The sequence below is a fragment of the Pholcus phalangioides genome, unplaced genomic scaffold (genome assembly GCF_987345545.1).
Source record: "Pholcus phalangioides strain wild (caught in Gottingen) unplaced genomic scaffold, Ppha-v1.0 ptg000024l_1, whole genome shotgun sequence".
NCBI classification, from domain to species: domain Eukaryota; kingdom Metazoa; phylum Arthropoda; class Arachnida; order Araneae; family Pholcidae; genus Pholcus; species Pholcus phalangioides.
This window is the reverse complement of record NW_028301616.1, coordinates 6,509,786-6,529,173: the sequence shown is the minus strand read 5'-3', so window position 1 is coordinate 6,529,173 and position 19,388 is coordinate 6,509,786. Positions and strand designations below refer to the sequence as shown.

Below are 19,388 nucleotides of genomic sequence, written 5' to 3'. Positions count from 1 at the left end.
TAGGTATTTTTCATAAGGGCCAATATTGTTAGTTCGAATATTTTATGTGGTCCGCAAAGGAATCTAAACAGTATATTCATCATTTCAAAATATAGTAAAGGTATTTCAGTTAAATGCAATGTGCAATTATTGATAATTACCCTGATGTATGGAAACTTGAGGGATTAAAAATTATGTTTGATTCGATTTTATCACTATTTTCTACTCATATTTGACTCAGAGAAATAATTTGGCTGTATACAGCCCGTAAATGTGATCCTGGGAAAAATATAGCCCATAAGAATGGTTAATCATAGAGTCATGCTATGAATCAAGTTTATCGGATTTTATAGTAACCCCATAGTTCTTCCAGAGATTTATTGATAAAGGTTCTTCTAATTAATTAGTAGTGAAAATTATATATCTATATAGTAATTTTGTAAAGAACATGAGCGTTATTGCAATGTTTTTTATAACTTAAGGTATTCTCGAAAATTGTAGGGTCCACTAAAATCGGAGGTAGCATTTCAAGACACCGGGAATATTTTCCAGGTGGTACCGAGAGAACATGTATGTAACTTCCTGTCTTTTATGCTGTTCTATTGGCTCCATCATGTGCAATATTCACAGAGATATTCGAATCCGAAGAACGGTGGGAATTTGAGAAAGAACAGAGTTAAACGAGGAGAAACTGTTTCACCCGCATTTTGACGCTGTTCCTTCCCAAATTTCCTCCGTTTTTTTAAATTCGAATATCTGTGTGAATATTGCACTTAGAAAAATTAATTTCTTATGGTAGCAGGAGAGACAGGGCAACAACTTTGTTATTGGGTTCTTGAGCAGACGGGGACTGTATAAAAAGTTATATTTTTTTTATTTTGTGAAAACACTACTTCCCCTCTCAAAACTTTTACAGGGTAATTTTTGAATGCCTGTTGATCATTTTATAAATTTGAATCATGCGTCTACGACGGACGGTTTATGAGATAAAGACCGTGCTAGCACTTGCAGGACACCCTGTACATATTTTTGAAGGATTCACCAGAGAACGTGGAAACTTTTTAAATGTTTATCATTTTGTTGGGAATTATTTGAAGATTCCATACGGGAAAATGGTATAGAAACATTGCCTTCGGACACGAATGTTGTTTTAAAAGTTCCCAGAACATGAGATGATGTCAAGAGCTTCCACCAGCACCTCCAAGAAATAGAAGGGGAGTTGAGATCATCTTTTCTACGAGGTATTGTTCCCCCAACACGGGCAAAAAAACTTGAAAATATTTCCTTCGATTTTCAGCGACCTCGTTGGGCATTTTGCCTGTTGTATTTGTATTTGAACATCGATAATCCTTGGAGGGTTCTCCAAGACTACGAATGCTCTTACAAAGGTTCTCCCCAAATGCGAAATAGTCCTTATATATTTTCATAAATTATACAACAACGAATATTAAAAAATTAGCTTAAAAGTACCGAAAATCCCTACGTATTAAAATCAATCACCAGATCGGACAAACATACGAAATCAAACTCAAATAGATCAAATCGTGACGCCAACGTGATCAATCTAGAATTAAAATCGTTCCAGCAGGGGCTACTACGTACTAGTATCGATAAACCATACTCATTGCCAAATAGCTCGAGGGCAACTAAAGAGAAAGAGGGTAAATTAGATGGAGGAAAAGAGAAAACAGGCCGGAGCGTGGGCCGAACCACAGCCTCAGTATCGCGTGTTACGTGTAACCGATTATTAAGGTAGGCAGGCCACATCATCATCGCATCATCCCTACCATGGACTGACTATCCCAGACTATCTGAGGCGCTCTCTTCCTCCAAAAAACTGATTGAGGCACTTATAAACTTGCGAGATGGTTATCATTGTATAAATATACCTAGTAGTTGTAGTTTCATGAGGGCCTGTGGTGTGGTACAGATAGAAGAGCCCAAAAAAAAAATAAAAATAATAAAAAAATGAGCAGATTAATAATCATTTCCCCAACGAGCGGGGCGGGGACTATTTGTTGTGAAGTGGGCTTTCAACTAGTCTCACGCTCTGCTCTCTAATCTGATCCTATCATCAGGGGAAATTTTCTCGACTTGAAACACCGCTCTCGAATTTTTATTCATTTTATTCTTTTGGTTTTTTTTTTTTATATGCTTTTATTCTTTACCTGATAAATATGGAACTGTGTGGAGAAGAGATAGTTAAAATCCCCAACCCTCAGTAGTAATAATAATGGTGGAGGAGAAAAATTTTTCTATTTCCTATTCCAGATGTTATTATATGGATATCTATTTCATTCCGAGCAGTAATAATTACGAGATGATAGTATTTGATAGTGACTGTAATTAAACTGGTATTTAAAGGAACAGATATTAGTGACTAGAGATCGTGGTTGTTACCAACCTTTCATGCTTCGAAGTGCCCCCCTGTAAATGCGTCGAAAGCGCGTAAAGAAACGCGTAAAAAGTATGCGTCGTGTACCGCAGAATTGCGAAGAAGTATGCTTTGTGTAACGCAGAATTGCAAACAAGTATTGTTTACACACAAAAATGCGCATGTAGATTATTCTTGCTCAGGATCTGTTTCTCATCTAGACATGCATACAAGAGGGCCGTCTTAAGAGCGTCATAGCACCCCCCCCCCCCGGGGCGAGTGATTTTTCCGAATCCTCGTCCCTTAGAAATGGCTGCTCACCAATTTACATAGTTGCTGTCAAATATCGCAAACAGATCTCGTTTTCTTGAGGCCTCTCTTCACTCGAGGCCCCCGTGTCGTGCCGATGCGTTAAGATGGCTCTGGTGTACGAGGCTTACGTATCCCCAAGAAATCTGTAACAGACGTGCGATGTGTTGCCGTTAAGCTTGAGTGTGCAAGCAAGATCACGCGCGATTTCGATGGAAATCCAACTTAAGTGGGAAGCATTTATATTTTACATAGACATGCGTTTCTGCGTATCATTATACATGCCCATGGACGGGTGGAAATACGGGGGAGGGGTGGCGTGCTGGGCGTTCCCCCCCCCTCCCCCAGCGTCAATGGTGGAGTCGACTGATCTAATGTATATATGAATTGACATCATCATCATCCTCATCATCGTGCCCCCCCCCCAGCAATAATGAACGTGCCCCCTCCCAGACTTCCAAGTCTATCCCCGCCTATGCACATGCCAAGGATGCTTGTTTGTCTCGAAAAATTTATAGGGGTATGATATCTACGCACTCTTAGACATGTGTACCAGGCTTGCGTATCCCCTAAAAATGCATACACCCAATAAATGCATAAAAGTATTGCGCAACCTAAGAAATGCGTAGGATGACCGCTTATATCTAGATATGCGTACGAGACTCGCGAATCCCTAGAAATGCGAAGAACGATGCATAGCGTATCCCTAGGAATGTGCCCAGAAGGTCTTGCATGCCCCTAGAAACGTTGGTGTTTCCGCCGAAATGAGTAGAAGACGTGAGTAGAGACATTCGGTATAACAAGATTCTCGTTATAAGCCGTACTCGTTATAACGAACTTTCATGATTTCAAGGTACTTTGTACCTGCTTTGTGTGTGTGTGTCCTGTGTGTGTGTGATGCGGCAAACGTTATCACGAAGCTCTTATCCGAAGAAAGAGAAGTTAAACGTTATCGGATCTTAGTCTGAGCCCAACCGATATTATAAAGCCTTATATGGACGTACAGGAAATGAAATTTCCGATAGTCTTATCCATATCTAAACAAAGTTCATAATGTGAGAACGTCTCAAACTGATAACGCTTGTATTTCCATGTTTCTCTATGCATCTAAAAACTCGGGAGGGTCCGCGAGGATGCTTATCATCATGATCATATCTGCAGTTTTTCAGCAAAAACATCTGTCTCTCCAGATGGAAGATTTTACCTAAATAACACAATGATTACACATGGATAAGATGAAGTGTTATGGAAACTGTAGAACTTCGTGTGTTCGTGGTGTGGTTATTGTCCATCGATCTCTCAGATGGTGGCTATCGATACCTTAATTTAAGGTCTATGTTTTGCACTTGTTAAGCGAGTAATGGTCATCATGTTGTCATGAATCCAAGTCATTATCAATGGCCATATTGAGTCATGGCGTCAGAAAATAAGTAGCCAGTGGTGAGAGGAATAATCTTATTTCTTGTTGATATCGAGTCACTTCCTCGAGAGATTGGCATTTCCTTTTGTGTGAGCAGTTTTCTTCCTCTTATTTTATTTCGATTAAACGAGAGAGAATCTCGGGGCGCACAAACTTCCAAATCTTGAATCATGCGCTGACCATTTGCAGTTTTGGAAGGAAGTTCCCATTCATTACAGATTATGGCGGTTTCCGCTCAAACAACAACAAACATAACAAATAAAAATCGGAGGAAATCGTAGATACGTAAATCAACGCTGAAAAAATAGCGACTGCGTCTTTTTATCACGGTTTTTTGCTCCAAGATATCTCGTAACGCTACCGAAAAAACTCTCGAATTTCCAATAACGTATCGATATCGAGGATTTTACCACGTCTCGAATACACAGGGTGTCCTGTAAGCCTTAATTCGGACTTTATCTCATCAATCGTTCGTCGTAGAGGCGTAGTTTCAATGCAAAAATGTGCTCAGAAGGCGTTCAAAAATTACCCTGTACCAGTTCTGGGAGAAAACGTCAATTCTTACATTCTTTCCTTGCAAGGACATTGCACATTCATGATTCTGGCACGACGGTGGAAATATATTGATTATTGCACAAGTAGAATTTGATAAAATTACATTGTATGATACATGGTAATTAGCTCAGTTGCATAAAATCAATCTTTAGTTTTGGCGTATTTTTTTAAATAAAAATGAATTTCTTATTTGGAAGTTTTTATTTTGGAGAATCTCTCGTGACCCCCCCCCCCCCAAGTTCATTGACTGGACCCCATGGTCAGGGCGAAAGTTCCGGATCCCCTGGACCCCACAGGGTGTCGAGACCCACTGTTTGCGCGCCACTGATCTAGAGCAGTGTTTCTGAACCTGGGGCCATATGACCCTTTTGCGGCCCTGGGATATTCTAAGAAGGCCATGGGTGAAAATTAAGTTCTAAGGGAGTCATCATATTTAGTCAAAGGGAGGGGTGGAAAAAGAATTCAGATGCGAAGAAATAAAGTTTCCACGTGAAATGTTGCAAAAAAGAAAAAAAAAGGTGTAACTACTATTTCCAGAAATTCGGCATCATTTCCAATAGAACCTGACCAATGCATGGCTAGAGCGTTATGCCCATTGATGGGCCTAAATCAGGGGTCTTCAGACTCATGGTCCACAGGCCAAACGTGGCCTTCCGAGCTTTTTGCTGTGGCCATCCGAGCATTTCTATGAAATAGCTTACTTTACATAGAAAAACCTTTAAATTCAAAAAAAAAAATCGTTAAGAAGCTCTGGCTTCTGAAATCTCTACTGCTGTATTTCGAAACAGTAAGATACTTCCCCGATTGAATAGTAATGTTGTGCATTTGATACATGAAAAGGTCAGTCGTAACAATTCCGTTAATCCGTGAGACAAAACAATTTTTTGAGGCCTATGTGATTTACTTATACGCTACATATTTCGAGATGCCAAAAAATTCGGCATCCAAAAGGTATAAATAATTACAGAATTTACATAAATGCTATAAACACGTTGATGAAAGAAATAGTTTTGGAATTATTGAAAAATAATTGATAAAAATTTACAATTAATGAAGAAATATTTACAGAATTACTAAAAGAGAAATAATTTCGGAATTATCGGGACAGATTTTAGATATAACAAAAGAAATAACTGATTAAAAAGAACAAATTAATTAATGAACGGGAGTTATTTGCCAATAAATAAAAATTACAATTCAATGAAAGGATAAGAGTAAATAAGACTGTTCAGTAAATTTGATAGGAACCTGGTTTAATAACCGAGAACATCGTGGTATGAATGGGCGGCCTGCGGGCTTCGTGGAGAGTTGAATTTGGCCCGCAATGTGTCTGAAAGGTTGAAGAGCCCTGGCCTAAATGATCAGATAATGTGATTTTGGAGAGTGACTATGCAAATATGTAAGTTGCTTCATCCAGATAAGTATAGAGCACCGGAGCTCATGATGTTGAAGCGGCTCAACGTAGAATCCCCGTGAACCTCATTGAACTCTAGTCCAGGGGCCCCGGAGAAATCGGCAATATATTAAAAAAATATTTATTCACTATAAATATAGTCCAAAACGCAATTCAGTAAGTAGAAAGGTTTTGATTCTGGATGAGGAGGGAGGCTTTAGATGAGTCAGGAGGACCGCAAGAAGAAAATGGGATAGAAGGGGAGGCCATGGGCGAAAAGAAAGTTAAGAAACATTGGTCTCCAGTGCAAAGGAAAAGCACTGAGCTCAGACAAATTCTTAAACTGACAAAGATCATGGAAGTTAATTATTGAATGGGTTGTTTAGTTATGATGTCGATCAATAACTCGCGAGCAGAACATTGTGCTGGAACATCGAACATTCTCGGTGGCTAAATGAGCAACCCGGTACTCGCAGCATACTAATTCTAGCCACTTGATCTAAAGACATAATAGCTCGAGTTCGGAATTGATAATTTTACATTCTTTTAATAGTGAAAAATCCTGTAATGAGTGTTTTCAAATTCTTTTGATCTTCTAAATATTCAAGATGAGCCACAGATAGTGGCATTACCCATTGATGTGCCGGATTCTCCAACTGTTAATGAGTCACCAGCACAATGTATACCAAGTATGTTCAACTCATGGCTAGCGAGACAAATGTGGTCCTCGGAGTCATCTGATGTGGCCTGTGACAAACTGCGAAACCACTCACGGACACACCTAAAAATATTGCAAAGTTGTAGACGTACCAGATTTCATATTCGTAAACTGATAGACTTTCCGATTTCTTCATTCGAATTTCTTTGAGGCATCAATGATGCTTATTTGCGTTTGATAGTAAGCCATCTGAGTCATCGCATGGGTGCCTTCTTGTGGTGATGGCGGCAACTTCACTAATCAAAGATAGAGATATCTATCATGCGTAAAAATTCTGTCTGAAGTCGTCATGAGGAAATCCTTCAATAACAATGCAGCGGCGTGTCTGAGTGGTCAATCCTAACTCACGAATTCGGGATCAGTAATCGAGCTGTCTTGGGAGAATAAACACCAACGGTGTTCGTGAGCAACAGGTTGGGTATGCCTAACTTATTAGCTAATATATCGATGATCCAAAATGTTCCGCGTTGTTTCTCGAAGAGTTGAACAATCAATGTTCCCTCCCCACAAATCAACCTAGGCATCCTGGATCAGGCGCATTCAATCTTATGCTTCACAAGCACCACGACGATCGCTGAATTGCCGATCGCTGAATACACTATGCTTATCCCAGATTTTGTGCTCGTTAAGAAACTGTCATATGAGTGCTTTGATCTGGGAAAAGATGGTGCTCGTGATTTGAAGAAAAGTTGAAGGGTCCTGTTTTCGATGGGGGAAGTAAATTCTGGGATTTTTATTCATGCAGACGTATGCTGTCATCACAATGATGTTTTGAACAATTGTTTCGATATCAAATCCTTTTCAGATTTTTAGGATAAAAAGTGACGACCAGCGGGTAACTAAGATTATATAATTGCACGTTTATTAATCACTTGCAAGCACTTGCTTTATAACATAACAATAATCATGATTCTATATCGAAGATCATAGAAAAATAACGTCAAATAACCGAGTAATTGTGATCTCTATAATTTAAGCCTGTTGCATTAAATTTATCATCAACAACAACCATTTTCAATCCACTGCTGGACGAAGGTCTCCTCTAAATTTTTTCTATTTAAAACTTGTAAAACTTGACTGAAGCGAGACATTTTTTGCACTGTAGAATATTTTTTAATGGTTCTATTTGTCATGTTTGGGTTATTACAATAAAAAAGAGAAATGCTATGAAACAAATTATTACTAAAAAGGATATGAAAAATTTCCCTGAGAATTTGAATTTTTTTTAAAGTAGTAACTTATCTCAATAAACGTTATGAAAAGTCTTCAGAAAAGTAAGAAAAATTTTAAACTGAAAAATCTAAAAATAACACGAACCAACAACTTTCTTCAAATATTTCTATGAAATTTCATACAGCAAACAATACTTTTTGAGCTAAAACTTTCTATATGTCAATGCGAAGTTTCAAATGAAAAAATATCGAGGGAAAAATTCAATGAAAAACCGAAAAATTGAAAAAATTGAAAAGTCTATTGAAGAAAAATCTTAAAATTTGATGAAAGAAGTACAGGAAATTTCAAAAGAAAAAAAAAGGCTTAAAAATTCAATTAAAAAATGTAAAATTAATTCAATGTGAAAAAATGGAAAAAAAATCACTGAAACTAATCTGAAAAATTTAAGTGGAAAAAAAATGTGAAAAATTTCAGTGAAAAAAATTTGAAATATTTCAATGAAAAAAAAGTGAAAAAATTCAGTTAGAAAAAATAATTATAATCCGTACATGAACAAAGAAATTAAAAATAATTCTTGGAAAAATAATCTGAAGACGTACATCAGAAAAACTGCATTCAAAATTTTTCAATTAAAATACTCAAAAATTTTGAATGGAGAAACCGAAAATGTTTAATGGATAATTAAAACTCAAAACGTATTATAAAAAAACAAATAATCTTACAGAAACTTCGAGACATCATTTGAAACTTTCTCGCTTTGCATGTGTTGATACCATATCACTTATTTTTTTTTAATCTATCATATATCTTAAAAACAGCCTAACTCGACACTGAAATCCACAATACACCCGAAATAATAATAATAAAGATCCTACTTGGGTTAAGATTTTTATTATCCCCTTAAAAACGCATAAAAATGACCTTTAAGTCGAGGTGAGAAGTAAAAAAAAAAGCCCCCCCATAAAAAATGCATTTTAGAAACGGTAATTGCTATTTATATTCATTGCTGTTGACTTTCGAATAAACTCAACTGCCATTGAATAAAACTCTAAGAACTGCCGCACGTTCGACTTTATGGTTCCTCTTCCACAGCAACTATTTTTATTATTATTATTTTTTTTTATAAATATAGTTTTGCATTACGCCTTTTCTTCATTACAAGCCCATCATCATCACAAAGTTACCAACCTCTCAACATTATAAGAGAAAAGCTTTAAATTACACCTCACTTTGAAACATTATCACTTGGAGAGAGGAGAGAGAGAAAAAAAAATGATAATAAAGTAAAAGTCGTCAGATCTGATGGGATAGGAGCTATTTTCTTCACGTTTCCTGAAATTTTATATTTTTCCACCATTTTTTTTTTCTTCTTCTAATTCGACCGGCGATAAAAGCTCCTAAATTTGAATTTAGATTAGCGATAAATGGAGAAGATCAAGGCTCTTTTTCATTTTATTATATATTTTTTTTTTTGGTTTAGGAGACGATCTAATAGCGATATCGAGAGGCGAGAACTTCATCTACCTAGTGTTAAAATTTCCCCAAAAAAAAAAAATTATAAAATAAAAATTTGAAGGAAAAAGAAATCTATTTTTTTTTTTCATTTTTCTTTTCTCTCGTCATTTATATTATCTGTACACGAAATAAAATAAAGAGATAGATAAAAATGCAAAAAAAAAATTTGCTTGAAATGATCACTTTCCAGTAGCCATTAGCCATTATGAAAAGTACTGATCAAACATCAGATTGTCTCTTCTCTCCTTTTACATGATGAGCGCAAAAAAAAAAAAAGTGATAGAAATAAAAACTTAATGAATTGACATAGACTTTGGAATGTATTTTTAAAATTATTTCAATGTCTCTTTTATTTCTATATTCATTTTAAATGTCACGTAAATAAATGGGTTTTTCATTTTCTAGAGGAGTCAAAAATGTACTTTGTATTTAACTGTTCGTTTAATACATATGTATTTACTGAAATAAATACTGATATTAAAAGATATATTATATTCTGATATATATCTTCCAATAGTATTTAATTTAAAATTAATGTAGCTAATTGTTTGCCTTTTCAATATATTCAATTCTTTTAAATATTCGTTTATATCACTATTATCAACAATTTTTTTTAACTAATTAGTCAGTATTAGACGTTTGCTAATATTCATTTATTTTTATTTAATGGAAATGACACAGGACTCAATTTAAATTCTCATAAAATCAAAGATTTTTTAGTTTTGTTAAATTTGGTTTACTTTGGTTTTGCTTTCGGGGATGTTATAATATTTGTGGTATTTCATGTTTTGGAAAATTGATGGTATTTTACCGAGAATCTCTGCCGCGAAATACTCGGTGATTAAAACAAATATTTTCAAATATAAGTAAAATAATTATCCCGCTAAATAAAGAGACAAGCAAGCCCGGTGTATGTAGTGCAGAGATTTCCAAATCTTCTACGATTGGCTACATCGTAGGAATGATAACAAAATGTAATGCATTGCCATGCACAGTTTGGCACCTTATCCCGTTGCCGAGATCTCTTCCAGTGTAACTTCGAGATAGCTATTGCCATAGACTAAAGAATATATTTTACAAATACTTCAATGTCTCTTATTTTTTTATTCATCAGAATATAACTTATAACTTGAATAGATGGGTTATAATCGTAATATATTCTTGAATATCCTGAAGAATTTCAGCGTCAATCTCAAGTTCCACAACGCACTAGCTGAAAATTACAGCTATATTGCTTTTAATAGTTACATCACAAGCATCTCTAAGGCCGGGATTACACTTTAAAAGTTTGATAAAAGATCTTTCACACAACTTTTTCGCAAAAAAACAATCAATAAATCTTTTGTTTCATTCGCTCGAATGTAACAGATACGATTATTGGTTGCATTTTTTAGCTTTTATAAAAGAACTTTTCTAAAACGTTTTTATAGTGTAATCCCGGCCTAGTGGTGATACCACAATAAACTGTTTTTTAGTCTCACTCTACGTGACTTTCAAGTTCATACACCATGAAATTCCAATTATGTCTACTGCGTATCTCAGAGGCTAAATCATAAGATGAAGTTACAATTATCAGTATAATTAAATCGTGATTATATAATGAACTACAGACGCTATTTATGATTTTGTAATGTCTATAAAAACTCATTTGAAAAATTTACTTTCGAACTATTGTAGTTTAGTTCGATTTCAAAATTAAAAGAACGCAATTTAAAACAAAATCCTTAAAAAATAGTCAAATATTTCTATTCTTTGATGAGAAAATTGAAGACTGATTAGTTTAGGGAATATTCAAAGATTAGAACTAAAATGTAACCTCCATAGACTTTAAAATATATTTTTCAAATGATATCAATGTCTTTCTCATTTTTATGTCCGTTTTAATGTCACATGGCTAGATGGGTTTTTTAGTTGCTTGATTTTCCACCAAAATAAATTTCCAAGTTCCACGCACAATATTATTCAAATAATTTTCACAAATTGGGTAGAATCAATTTAGGAAATACAGTACGTATCCGAAGGAATATAAAATTGATCTAAGTATTATTTGAATTCGATTTTAAAAATTCAAACGATTTTCACAAAAAAGAAACATCTTCATAACTGGTCAAAATTTTATGTAACTTGCTATGAAGATTTAAAACGCAGTTTAATAAAGTTTTCGAATCTTAATTCATTTTAATTGTTAGCAATTATTCTTTCTAATAACCGAATATTTAAAATATATATATATTGGAATCTCAACACAGAAATAAAATTTTTCCTCGAAAAATATTCGAAATGTTATTACATTTCGAATTATATTATTACATTACATTACATTAATTATATTATCCATACGTAATTATTAATAGCTGTGATTCACAAGAAAAATTAATGATTATTGCCTAAGAAAACTATAAGAAATTTCACTAAAAATGTCGAATTTCTCGAACTTTCATTAAATAATAATGCTTCTTGATATCCATACGTAATTATTGTTTAGATAAATTTTCTATCGTCTTGTCACAATTTCAAAACTTTAGAATGTATCCGACGTATTATGAAACCAATACAATGCATTACAGTTGAATTCGATTTTAAAATTTCAAACGGTTTTCACAAAATAAAAACAGCTTCAAAACTATTCAAGATTTTGTATGACTTGCCATAAAAATATTCAAGACAATTTATTAACGTTCAACGAATCTTATTCCATTTTAATTATTATTACTTATTCTTTCTAATAATCGGATAATTAAAAACAAAACCACAAAATGCTAATTAAATAAAATTTCCCCTCCTAATATATTCGAAATATCATCAATAGTTACGATTCAATATAAACGATGACTCGTAAGAAAAATTGACAATTACTACCTAAGAAAAATTACATATTATTAACTAAGAAAACTGCATGAAATTGCTCTAAAAATTTTAATTTCGAATTCCCACTGCGAAATTATGCTTTTAAATCCACACGTGATGTGTTCCAAACAACGTTGTCAATTTCATAAATTCAAAACTACCTTAAAACAATATTAATGTTAAATTTTGTCAAATTTAGAACAAAATGACAAAGACGTTGAATGGAAAATAAATCCCTGATTATCAATGACCGTATAATAATCAATGACAACAAAGACAAATGTCCGAAAAACGCGCGACATCTCTACGGACACGACGTTTGGATAATCCCGCAGGACCAGACGCTGACCACCGGAGAGTCAATATACTAAGTAGTTCTCAGAGAAATTACAAAAATATAAACAATATTAACTATAATTATTCTTTAAATTTTAATTATTATTTCTAATAATCCAATAATCAGAATCTCGACAAACAATGAATTTTTCCTCTAAATAAATCAGAATATTGTTAATAATATCACGATTCAATAAAAACAGTGATGCATAAAAGAATAGTTATGGTCATTATCTAAGAAATGTTTTTCGAAATTGTGATAAAAATTTTAAATTTCTCGAACGACTGACTGAAAACAGTACTTCTTAAATTCCACACGTGATTTACTTTCAAAAGAATGCCAATTGCAAAAAAACTCCTTGCAATAAACCAATGTTGAATTTTGAAAATTCTCGGAAAAAAATGACGGAACAGCTGTGTGCATGGATCACTAACAATTATGCTAATTAACCACATCAATGGCAGAGGTCCGAAAATCGCACGACATCTCCACGGACACGACGTTTGTATGAAGCCGCAAGACTAGACGCTGAGCAAGCAGAAGTATTTATCAGTCAAATGACGAAAATGAAAATATTAATTAACTATTCTTTCAGTTTAATTATTCTTTCTGATAATCAAAATCCAATAATAAAAAACGAAATGGAAAAATCTCGACAAACGATGAATTTTTCCTCTAATATTAGAATATCATTAATAATCTCTATTGAATAAAAACTATGATGCGCAAAAAAAAATTAATGATCTAAGTAATGTAAGATAAATAATAATGATTATTATACATATACCTAAGAAATTTATACAAACTTAAGCTAAGAATGGTAAATTTCTCTAACCCTTCCGACTAAAAATCGAGCAAATTCCACACGTGATACATTTCAGAAAGGATGTCAACTACAGAAAAGTTCAAAAATTCCTCGCAATAGACCAATGTTGAAATTTGCCAAATCTCGGACAAAACGACCCAACAGCTGCACGGATTTCAATCACTGGCAATCATGTAAATCAATTACATCAATCCCGATATGCTCGCGATACCTCCACGGACACGACGTTTTGATAAAGCCGCAAGACCAGACGCTGACCACCGGCGAGTCGATACCCAAAATATATATCTAAACAAATAATAAAGCAATAACACTTACGTTTGAGGGGTTTCGGATTGGACTGTTTTCTCCTGGACATTTGGGAATTTCCTCGTCGGTCGACGTTATTCGTATGTATATTAAAGTTCACATATTTAGAAATGTAAATAAACAAGTTCCTTTCATGCGCGTCAAAATTGTTCGTGTTGTTTTCATGCCACCCGTCGATGAAGTGCTTTCACATGGTGCGTGTTGGTTGTCAACATCATCTCTTTTACTCTTACTCTCTGTATCTCACTCTCTCTCTCTCTCTCTGTCTCTGAATGTGAATCTTCTTGTTCCATGATCCTAAAACGGTTCGCTTACGTAAAAACAAGCCGGGGCTTTTGAATATGCGCCAAAATCACGCCAAATTCACATTTTTCAATGGTAGTCTTTCCCTTCAGCCAAACTTCTCTTTCCGTGTATTCCAATGCGTTTATTCATTTGTACCTTTTTTAATGTGTTTCAGTAGACATTTTTGTTTTTATATATCTAGTGGGTTATTGAATATTTTTTTCTATATTTATTTTATTCACTAGTGGAAAAAAAAAACATCGATAATTTTCTCGAAACTTACTTTCTAATAATTATACTGAAATTATTACCTCCAATTAAATTACTTGAAAAATATGAAATAAATTAATTTGATTCATAAAAAATTTCATTAAATAACATAAATTTATGAAAAAACTCATTAAATAACATTCATTTATGAAACAAATTCATTAAATAACATTTATGAAACAAATTCATGAAATAACATCCATTTATGAAACAAATTCATGAAATAACATTCATTTATGAAACAAATTCATTAAATAAAATTCATTTATGAAACAAATTCATTAAATAAAATTCATTTATGAAACAAATTCATTAAATAAAATTCATTTATGAAACAAATTCATTAAATAACATTCATTTATGAAACAAATTCATGAAATAACATTCCTTTATGAAACAAATTCATTAAATAACATTCATTTATGAAACAAATTCATGAAATAACATTCATTTATGAAACATATTCATTAAATAAAATTCATTTATGAAACAAATTCTTTAAATAACATTCATTTATGAAACAAATTCATTAAATAAAATTCATTTATGAAACAAATTCATTAAATAGCATTCATTTATGAAACAAATTCATTAAATAACATTCATTTATGAAACAAATTCATTAAATAACATTCATTTATGAAACATATTCATTAAATAAAATTCATTTATGAAACAAATTCTTTAAATAACATTCATTTATGAAACAAATTCATTAAATAACATTCATTTATGAAACAAATTCATTAAATAACATTCCTTTATGAAACAAATTCATTAAATAACATTCATTTATGAAACAAATTCATGAAATAACATTCATTTATGAAACAAATTCATTAAATAAAATTCATTTATGAAACAAATTCATTAAATAACATTCATTTATGAAACAAATTCATTAAATAACATTCATTTATGAAACAAATTCATTAAATAACATTCATTTATGAAACAAATTCATTAAATATAACTAACTCGTTAAAAATCAATCAAATATATCTTTTTTCCCCATAAAAAACAATAAATATAATTTTTAAATTTTTTTTTAAATTGTTGAATATAATTTTATTCAGTTGAATCAAAAAAAAAAATTATTGGATATAATTCATTGAGTAATTTGTAAGAAACCCAAAAACTCTTTTTTCACATTAAGACTTGAGGTATGTATGCGTAATGGTGCCTAACTCATATGGTCCTAATAAGGATTTCGACCCAAATTTATTAACTAATTAAAAAAAATATTTTTAAATACTATTTATATAAAATTTATATAAAAGAAATGTAATTCATTATATAAAAGAAATGTAATTCATTATATAAAAGAAATGTAATTCATTATATAAAAGAAATGTAATTCATTATATAAAAGAAATGTAATTCATTATATAAAAGAAATGTAATTCATTATATAAAAGAAATGTAATTCATTATATAAAAGAAATGTAATTCATTATATAAAAGAAATGTAATTCATTATATAAAAGAAATGTAATTCATTATATAAAAGAAATGTAATTCATTATATGAAAGAAATGCGCGTAATTTCATTGATAAAAATAATTCATTGGATTTAATCCATAAAAGTAATTCACACACTGAATTTAATTTCCTTTTCAAAATTACCTTTACTTTTCAAAATTTTCCACTGCTATTTTAACATTGACACTCTCTCTCTAACCTATCCACATTCTAATCAAAAATCTTCACATTTTTCCAAAAGACTCAATCACTCCCAAAAATTGAAACCTTTTTTGCATCCGCACAGAATGCTTCAAGTTTTTTGTCCCGTACAATTATTGATTGGAGCAATCTTCCATCAAATCCTTTAGACTGTACTTCAGTCTCTGATTTTGTATGTAGCATCAATCGCCTATGTCAAATCTCATCACCGCACCCTCTTGTAGAGGCCTTGGCCAAAGAATATTGTATAAATAAATAAATGAAATAAAAATGCTCTATGTTTATAATGAATTTTTAATTATAATTAATAACGCATATGAAAAATTATTTAATTTGATCATTTTTTGTTTTTAAGAAATCGAGAAAATTTGTTAAAACAGGTTCAAAATAATGACAAATATGCACACAAGGATATAAAATTCATTAATTACAAGTTCATAAAAACTATCCATTAAATTTAGATCATAAAAAAGTGGACGGCCACTGACAAACTGACTGCACACTTTACATATTGGTCAGATTTTAAGATCGTCTACTTGCAAAGAAAATACTTCAAAATAGTATGATGGTGGTTTAGTAACCTTGTATATTAGTAGGAGCTCATTATGGCATTTGTTGTGAATATGCGACGTACATAGTAATGTTTATGTGTATCAACAATTATTATAAAAATGGAAATTTATATTTTGTAATTAGCGTATATTATGTAAATATGTGTGGGTTTCGGAGAACTAACTTTGATGTTTTGCGAAGAAGGTTAGCGGAAGTTTTCAAAGACCGGTTGGAATCAGTAGGGGTGGTAAGTCAATGGGAAGAATTTAGTACGAAGCTCTCCTCTGTTTTGCACGACGTCATACCCTTTGTTCGAAAAAAGCGTGTTTGTACATCACACCCTCTATGGTTCACGGATAGCGTGCGGAACCTTTATCTTGAAAAGAAAAGAGCATTCAGAGAGTATAAAAGTGGACGAGGTGACCTATCATTGTTTACTGATGAAAGAAGACTGTTGAAGAAAGTGATAAGGGATAGTAAAAAGCAAGTTGAATCTAGGTTGGCAGATAACATTGGCTCTGACCCAAAATCATTTTTTCGATACGTCAATAATGGATGTAAGGGGACAGTTGGCCCCCTCTCGATAGGAGGCTCAAAAGTAGAGAGCAATGTAGGCATGTGTAGTGCTTTCAATGACTTTTTCGCGTCGGTTTTTAATGGAGATAATGATATTCGATATACGGGTGTTGCATGGGGTAATAAAACGCTCAACGATATTCAAGTGGAAGACGTGGAGGTCCTAAATCTTCTAAGAAATGTATGTGCAAGCAAAGCACCAGGACCAGATGATATCTATCCCAGGGTTCTCAGGGAAGGTGCTAATGAATTGTTGGGGCCAGTCGCACAGATATACAGGAGTAGTGTTGCTGAGGGTATCGTCCCGAGAGATTGGAAACTGGCTAACGTTGTTCCGATATTTAAGAAGGGTAGTAGAGAAGTGGTGTCTAATTATCGTCCAGTGAGTTTGACGAGCTCCCTCTCGAAAATTTTGGAAATTATCATCAAAAGGCAGTTTGTGAAGTGGATAGACGAGAATAATGTATTGTCGGATAATCAGCATGGGTTCAGGAAGGGGAAGTCATGTGTAACTAACCTCCTTTGCTTCTATGATTACGTGACTAAGGCTTTGGGTAAGAGCAAAAATGTCGACGTTGTTTACCTTGATTTCCAGAAGGCATTCGATCGGGTCCAACATGGCAAACTCTTGAAGCGTTTACACGAGATTGGAATAGGGGGCAACTTGCTGAATTGGATAGAATCGTGGTTAAGAGATAGGTCGCAACGAGTTATGGTGAACGGGGAATTCTCTGGTTGGACAGACGTCACAAGTGGAGTTCCTCAGGGAAGTGTCCTTGGCCCCATACTTTTTTCACTTTTTATCGATAAACTCGATCAGGGTATCGATGGAATTACTAGCAAATTCGCAGATGATGTGAAGCTAATGGGGGTAATCGGGAATGAAAGCGATAGGGAGTTGCTCCAGACCAACTTAAACAAGATTGCAGCATGGGCAAATGAATGGAGCATGACGTTTAGCGTAGATAAGTGCATGGTCGCTCATTTTGGTTCGAACAACCCACGGTTCTCTTACGAGTTGAATGGTGTCACTATCCCGGATGCAACTAGAGTCACCGATTTGGGAATTCTCATTGACGAGCGACTTAAGTTTTCTGAACATTGTTCAGCGGTTGTCAAAAAATCGAATAGAATGCTTGGTCTCATTTTCAGAAAGGTCTCTTCGCGTTCTCCTAAAGTCATTCTTCCGCTTTTTCGAGGCTTAGTTCGTCCTGGACTGGAGTATGCTGTAAGGTTTTGGAGACCATACCTACAGAGGGACATAGACTTGGTTGAAGGGGTGCAGAGAAGAGCTACGCGTGTCCTTATTGGCACACAGGGCTTGAGTTATGAAGAAAGACTTCATTTTTTGAATATGTTTACATTGGATGAACGCAGGTGTCGAGGAGATATGATCGAAGTGTTCAAAATTTTCAATGGGATGGATAGGATGGACCATGAACTTTTAGTACACCGCCAATCGACTGCTTTTACAAGGGGACACCAGTATCGATTGGTGAGGGACAATGCAAGGTTATGGTGTCGCAGGGAATTTTTCTCCAATAGGATTGTTAATAAATGGAATAGCTTACCCCCGGAGGTAGTAAATTGTAACACAATTGGCACGTTTAAAAAGAAATACGATAAACATGTTGGGGTAAATCGAGAAGCTATCCATTCTTAGAATAAGACAACCATAAGTATTCTTTATGGGCATTGTATAATATTTTATCATGTGTATATATTGTTTGTAATTTGTGTTAATTGCATTTTTAATTGGGTTGCTGTATTTTTGAAACATATGACAACCATATTTTTATGGGCATCTTTTTATCAGCCACCTCGTTGGGCATTTTGCCTGTTGTGGCGTTGTATTTGTATTTGTATTTATTTGTATAATTCAAATGTGATCGCTGCCACCCAGCACTGTGAACATGGGCTGTATTTGATTGTTCCCGCCGCACTTTTTTAGAATGATAGTAATTTGTAACCTTGAATATATATTTGTATGAGTTCATGGTGATATTTGTACCCAATACTACCTTCATACAGTAATGTTTTTGTGCATTCCCAATGGTATAAAAAAGGGAAATTTTTGTAAAGTAAATAATATATGCATGTAATTCAAATGTGAATGCCCAGCACTGTCAACGGAGGCTCTGTTTGATTATTCCCGTTGCAGAGCAGACTCTGTGTGAATTCTGTGTGTGTGTGTGTGTGTGTGTATATTGCATATTCTGCAATAGGTCAGGCAAAACTGCTCAGCACTGTGGACGGAGGCTTTGTTT

The 19,388-nt window shown here is 33.6% G+C and overlaps 1 protein-coding gene across 1 annotated transcript in view; it reads right to left on the bottom strand.

Annotated features, from left to right (window-relative positions):
• Positions 1-14,025, bottom strand: part of LOC149068648 (zinc finger protein ush-like) — a 179,707-nt gene extending 165,682 nt beyond the window's left edge. Inside the window, exon 1 of the mRNA XM_089250842.1 lies at positions 13,765-14,025. Coding sequence (XP_089106968.1) covers positions 13,765-13,804 — 40 coding nt within the window. The 5' untranslated portion in view covers positions 13,805-14,025. The remainder of the gene's footprint in view (positions 1-13,764) is intronic.
• Positions 14,026-19,388: the final 5,363 nt, after the last annotated feature.